Here is a 7,241-nt window from a genome sequence, read left to right as displayed (position 1 = left end):
GATTATTTTCAGAGAAAAATTACGATTTAAATCGGCCGATTAAAAAAAAAAAAAGCATATAAAACGTAGTTTTTGATACCTTAAATATACTTTAAACACTTTTGACGAATATGTGAATTGAGTGCAGAACCTTTGAGTGTTTTAGAATACATTTACAGTCAAAAATGAGTGTAATGTAAAATGTAAAATAAATAACTAAATCCCAATGTGCTGCGCTCGTGAGCAGTGACTAACACGTGCGTGCTGAGCAGTATGGTCTCACCGTTAGAGTCTACAGTATAACAAATTAACATGGCCTGGGACCTAAACAAAAACAGGCACAACATGCTCAAACAACGCGTCTTGTGTACATTGGTGAGGTGAGCGCGCAGCTGCCTGGGCGAGCGTGCTTTCATGTTGTACGGTAAAATTCAATCTCCTCTTTTTTACTCCAGCTAAAGTTGTTAGTTAGCAAGGCGAGTAGGAGCGCAATCTGCAGTATAATAAGCGCAATAACATTTATAAAAATAAAAAAAAATCGGTTGTAATCGGCGTCTTTTTGGCCGATGCCGATTATTTTCAAAAAGGCTATAATCGGCCGATTAAATCGGCAGGCCGATAAATCGGTCGGGCCCTAATATATATATTTTGTAATGTATATCATTCGCTAGTTATGCCTGTGCCAAAAGAATACACATTTATGTTTTAAATATAATAACAGTATGGGCAAAATAACCTATACCTTTGGTGTAGGCAAAAAAAGCCTGCTTTTTCAAGACAACAATCACTATCCTTTTAATACCATATAGCTTCACAGTAAACAATGCTTTTTGGCCTCCGATTCAAGACACGAGGCTACTGGCTAGAATCCAATTCTCACCTTTGGCCAAAAGACTATTGATCCACCTGCACTGAGAGTTCGGATCCTGCAAATGATTTACTTTCTCAGGAAACTAGACCGATACACTTAGAAGTAAAGGTTGACAATTCTCTCCCTTTTTTTTAATGGAATATGATGGACGAATAATGGCCATTTGAATCTAATACAGAGAGAATGTCTGTTTTTTACAGTGTAATGGCTCGGGTGTTCAACTCTCGCCTGAAAGATTGCTGGTTTGATCTCCTATGTCCTCTGCCATCAGGCAGTTTGAATTGACACAAGATTAATTGTTGACATCGATGTCTAGATGTAGACAGACACAGCTGCATTTTTCTGGCACTATTGGAGGCTTCTACATACATCCATACAACTGGTTTGAATCCGTAATTGATCACTGAGATACGTTCCATTCAGTTAAAGTTCCTCCTCAAACACTTACCCTCGCAACTTATTGAAATATGACTCTGCGGTCAAAACTCAAGAATTATTACACTGCCTAAAACACAGCCAAATCGCTCATAGTTCTAACTGCATGCCCCAGTCTTTAAGTCAGTGAGCATACACAGTGGCCGGTAAACACAGTATCCCCCAGTCTAAGTCAGTGAGCAATGAGCATACACAGTGGCTTGTGAACACAGTATCAAAACCTGTGGATTTGTGGAGAATTGGAGAAAATCTGGAAATCATGGCTGGTTTCCAGCTCAACATAAGACAATGCGAAAGATTAACCTGGGCTGCGGTCTTGGCAAACCGGCCATATCATTGAAGCAACCCAGACCCAACTGGTCGTTAAAGACACCTGCATCGGAATTCAAAGTCAGTCAGTAAGTTTCAATATAAATCAGGAAATCCTTTGTATACATGCCAATATGGTTGCATTAAAAATGTAAGCAATGGTTACAATGAAGAAACGCAATGGAAAGTGAATAGTTTTGAGTCATGGTGTGATATGTATGCGAGTTTCCAAGTAGGTCGGCAAGGCCATAGAACAAGGGCCTTTCATGCTGCTCAAAAGTGTGCCAGACCAGTGGGCTGGAACAACGGCAAAAGCCACAATGCCAGTCCAGTCTGTGTTACCATGGATTAAGGTACAAGACGACCAATGTGTTGCAATAAGCCATGATACAACAACAACAATAAGAACATTAATAAACATTTGCAAGGAGGGCTGCCAATTCCATTCTTAGTCTGCTACCTTAAAAAGAGCTAGAGGTAAAACGAATGGATGTGTGTTAATCAGTACCAAGTGTTTGTTCAAGCCAAGGCCGCGCTGAATGGTAATTAAAACAAGTCAATGTGATTTGCATATCCCCCTTTACATCTTGACTCCTTTGAACATTCCCTGAAAGCATAATTGGAGTAAGACATTGACATTAAAATGTCAATATCATGTCCTTTAACAACATTGATAACTATTTACACTTATGTCATCATAAGTAAATACCGGTAGTTGATAAATCTTCATATAGCTGATAACGATTTGACACAAAGTTGCAGCTCCTTTTATAGTTGCGTCTATCCTGTCATGCTTGCCTTGATCAGAAGACAACAAAGAGTCCCGTTCATATTTACATCATAGCCGAACATTACAGCTTCATGCATATGTAGGCAACAGAACAGGAGTAGTAAATCAGTGCAGATGCTGACTGACTATATAATAGATTAACTATAAAATAAAATCATAAAAAAAGAATCCCAACACAAGATTAACGTCATGCAAGCATATAACATGTAACGTTATGCAAACTACATACAAATTTAGTGGCGAGTGAGTGTTGGTGAGTTATCGACACAGCATGGGTATTTACTGCGCGAATCTCCAACATCGACAGCTCATTAATTACAAGTGCCAGAAAAATTCCATGTGCCTTTATACCCTATTGCACATCCCACGGACAATCACTTCAATGGAATGGCTGTGTTGCAATGAGGCATTGATCAGGAGGACCCCACTTAGCCCAGACCTCCTCTACTGGGAGCAGATTCAGAATGTGGCAGGGAGCTGACAATGTAGCAGAAGCAGAATAAACCCAGAGGAGAAATACCACATTGCATTGTTATACTTATCCACAAGCTCATTCTTATCCACACCCTGGACATTTAAAGTATTGAACGCCATGAAGGTGTTCAGTAAAAAAAAAAGGAGAGTGCAAGCAACAATATCAGCGTTGTGTGTATAGTGATAGAAAATAAAAAACACATCTAGGAGGCATACATGCAACCAATTGCAGGACAATAAATCCTAGAGAGAGGAGAGTGCAGCAAGAAGAGGGTGAGGAGTGTGAGACCAAAAGGCTGCAGATAATAAAGTGCACTAATGAGGTTTACTGACCTTCCATCTCTCATGCATCAAGTACAATCAAAATACATACTACTTAACCACGCCCCCTTTTTTTTTTGCTTCCCTTTTTTCTGCACACAAAAAAATAATGCCAGGCAAAGACTGACCAACAAGTGGTCAGTGCCGACTACTGCTGTCCAACTCAATGAGAACAGGAAAGATTCCTGACTGTAGCAATGCTGAGGCACACCGGGTACTTTTACAATTAGGCCAGGGTCCATACAGCCTTTTCTTTCTTTTTTTACAAGGAGTGGGGGCGGAGGGTCATTACCTACAGAGGGCCTGGTAATTCTGAACATTATGTCCTCCCATCGTTAATGAGGAAGAAGCCCTCGAACACTGAAGAAGACTCAAGAGTAAAGGATTAAGGAATAGTTGTGTTTTCTCAAGCCTGTATAAAAAAAAATTTGCAAAATATAATGCATCATTTAAGTCTTTTCAACTTGTTTTTATGATTTAGATGTTAATTAATTTATTCATTTGTGTATACTTGGGTATGGTGAGTGGGAAATTTGATAAACACCGTTGCTGAATACAAGGGTACGCAAACATGCTTCAGGGACATCGTTTGACTGGAAAGTTTTAAAGGCCATGTTCTCCTCAACAGAAAAAAAACTGGTTGAGCAGAAGCTTTCCTGGTGTTATATTACTGGACCTGCGGCTGTGCTGCTTACATCCCCACATCTAAAGACTTACCATGGGCTATGATCGACCAGCAACAACACACTTCCAAACATTTCAATGCATCAAATCAATTATTGCGGTAAACAGAAGTAATAGTTACACCATTCCATTTACATACATTTGGATGACATAATGGCTAGACATAACTTACACACATAGAAAAGATATCACAAAGGGTTTTTAAAGGCCCTCCTCTGGCCTAGGCTGCAAGATGGTTATGAAGTGTAGCATTACCCACAACCAGCTTCATCAAATAAAAATCTTCTCTTGTACGTCCTGTGAGCCATGTATCCCAATTAATAGTGCCCGGAGTGAGAAGAACACAATAAATCATATAAATATGAAGAATTTGAAAAAGCAGTATCCGAAAACGTGTAACAGGGACAGATAACCATCTAGTGGAAGTCTCTGCCCCTCTCATGCTTCTCGCCACTAAACCCATATGACTGAAACGAGTCCCAGCCTCTTTTGACAATAACGCATATTTGGAGAACCCAGTAGCAGGCGTTCCGTCATGAGAAGGTAATGAGGTTATCTCTTGCCCAAGTGCATGAATATAGCTATTTTAAATTCAACACTAGAGTAAGAGAAGTTGCAGCAGGTCACTAACAGGAGCGGGGCACAGAGAATGGCAGAAGGGGCCTTCTGTAACGAGACTTTAGGAAGTCACCATGGGGGCACCGGATAAGATGCATTGGTTGAACTGATCAGTGGCAGGTGAGTCCTAAGAGATACAACAGGATTTCCCGTATTCAAGCAGGCAGACTTCTCTACGGAGACACACACATCAGCAGCATGCGGAGGGTGTACTTAGCGCAGGGCATGTTGTTGATTTTGCGACAAGAGGAATGCACCTATCCCGCTAAACTGTGCTCCTTTCGACCAGTCAACATCCATGCACACTGCTGCATGCAGATCAGCCGTTGGAGCATGCAAAAGCAGGAAAACTAAAGAAAAAACGCCAGCAAGCCCGGCAAGAACTGAAGCAAAGTCAGTGAAGCAGAGAATGCAGCTTGAGATTTCAAATTGGCATCTTCTGATACTTAAATTGCCAAATTGCCAAATGCAATTATTAGAATAAAACCGGAAGGCTGAACATGCCAGCTGAATAATGTAACTTAGGAAATGCAGAAACACATCCATTCTAGCCAGGCGAGTTGTAACCATTGAGGAAGACACAGTCCCTTTCCAACAGTCGTTTATGATAGAGACCCCTGTTTTATGCTTTAAAAACACCATGGACATGAACACAAGTCACCTCCCCTCTCCCCTTTCAGCGCTGTGCTTCCTGGGAAGTGTGAGGTACACTTGCCACCAGGAATAGGACAGCAACACACAAGTAGGGGCTCCAAAATAAGTCTAGTAGGTGCATTGCTATGACTGAGAAAGTGAAAATGTTCTGCAGAATAGAAAACAACCAAAGTGGATGTGATTTTGCATCACTATAATACTCTTTCCCCAAGTGAAGATAGAATAGATGAAGTTGTCCTTCCAACAACACATAACATACAGGAATCAAGCAATATTATCGGAAAACCAACTTTTTCTTGGACTGATTAATCAATTTCATTTTTACGTTAGCGACTAGCCCTGTCACTTCTGCACATTTCCCCCTCACTTGGTCACGCAGAGAGCTGATAACAGAGGGCCTGTCTTGTTTCTGCTCTGGAAACCCTTAAACCTTTAACTGCTATCTTACCGTCAAAAAAAAATGTATATGGTTTAAATATCACCAAAGAAAATAAAAGATTTATAAACACAAATTGACAAAAGGATGGCAATGTACCTGGCAACCAAAAGTGTAAACTAAAAGAAAAAAAAGCATATTACTTTAAGGGCAAACAAAGTTTATTTATGTAAACTCGATAAGCAATCGAGTTTATAATAAGAAAGCATTTATCTACTTGATAAGCAAATAATAGGTCTGATTGAAATATATTGACATTGGTATCATCACTAAGTATAATAGAAAGTGATTTATTTCAATAAACTAGATAGCATTTACACTCTGCATAAAACTAGCTAGTATGTAGAAGTAACAGCAGCTTCCATAGCAGTTCATCACTTATTTAGACACACATAAAGCTAAACTTGAAAAATATGAATCATACGTAATACTTGGTAGAACAAACACACACGCATATATATATATATATATATATATATATATATATATATATATATATATATATATATATATATATATATATATATACATATATATATATATATAGATATATATAGATATAGATAGCTTTGCAGTATTCATAAGACTGACTTCCACTTGTTATGGTATGCGTCGATGCTTCCTGCAAAGCATGCTCCTTTTATCATCCTTTCAGATCAAGACTTGGTGTACAACATAGCTTAGACATTATGAAAAGGTTGGATTGTTGCTACACAACCATGCAAATACGTTCACATATGAACGTATTTGCGCCAATCGATCATGCGCATTGTGTTAGTAAGGCTAGCAAGTTGGTTTCCTTCCTATTGTATTAGTGCCGAACGTCTAAGTTATGCGAATAGTTTAAGGTTTAATCAACTTCTTGATTCCTATTAACATATACTCAGGTCTACGGGTCAAAATAGCATTTGTCTTGTGAATAATACATTGATATAAACAGCCTAACTAAGGCCAACCAGACATCCCTCAACACACCCCGACCAGCTTTTAAGGTTAGCATGATGATAAGAAATATGTGGCAAAACATGATCCATCGCCATGGCAGACATTATGAAGGTTATCCTCATACACTTCTGCATGACCATAAAAAATGTAACGTCAACCACATTTTGTACATTGGTGCAAAGGTTTGCTTAGCTTACCAGCACAGAAGAGCAACAATGAGGCACACCAACAAATCGCGCAACCTCTTCATTATCTTCCCGCGGGGACCAACATCCTCGCTCTTTTGGTGATATTTCTAATGTGTCGTGGATACTCGGCTATGGACGATAATAATGTATCGACTGAGAGCCAAAGCACATTTTAGATTAGATTTATGAAGATGTTTTTTTTTTGGTCAAATCTACAGCTTACTAGGTCTAAATTTGATTGTATCAAACGTTCGCTGCCTCTTGCTTGCTTGGTGGCTTCTGCAGTTGCTCGATAGCAAGCTATTGGTAAGCGCAGCCTCTTCACGCGTCAGACCAATTGGATCAGACTTGTAGTTTAACGGACGAATCACAGGGTAGAAATTGCAAACAGAATCCGTTGCAGCCCCGCCTCCTTAGATGACTTGGACATGCTGGAAGTGGACGCGTCACCGATTTCTTGACAGGCAAACTCCTCAAACCAGTGAAAAGGTATTGCCTAATGGTTTGCTGACTCGTTTTGATAAAAGATTAAGAAAC

General features: G+C 39.6%; 1 protein-coding gene across 4 annotated transcripts in view; it reads right to left on the bottom strand.

Annotated features, from left to right (window-relative positions):
* Nucleotides 1–6,999, bottom strand: part of suco (SUN domain containing ossification factor) — a 63,861-nt gene extending 56,862 nt beyond the window's left edge. For all 4 annotated transcript variants that reach the window (XM_056603909.1, XM_056603907.1, XM_056603908.1 and 1 more), the window contains exon 1: nt 6,714–6,999. In XM_056603909.1, coding sequence (XP_056459884.1) covers nt 6,714–6,766 — 53 coding nt within the window. In that variant the 5' untranslated portion in view covers nt 6,767–6,999. The remainder of the gene's footprint in view (nt 1–6,713) is intronic.
* Between the last annotated feature and the right edge of the window lie 242 nt (nt 7,000–7,241).

The sequence above is a fragment of the Gadus chalcogrammus genome, chromosome 12 (genome assembly GCF_026213295.1).
Source record: "Gadus chalcogrammus isolate NIFS_2021 chromosome 12, NIFS_Gcha_1.0, whole genome shotgun sequence".
NCBI lineage: Eukaryota > Metazoa > Chordata > Actinopteri > Gadiformes > Gadidae > Gadus > Gadus chalcogrammus.
The sequence above is the reverse complement of the archived record's forward strand: the minus strand, read 5'-3'. Positions and strand labels throughout refer to the sequence as shown.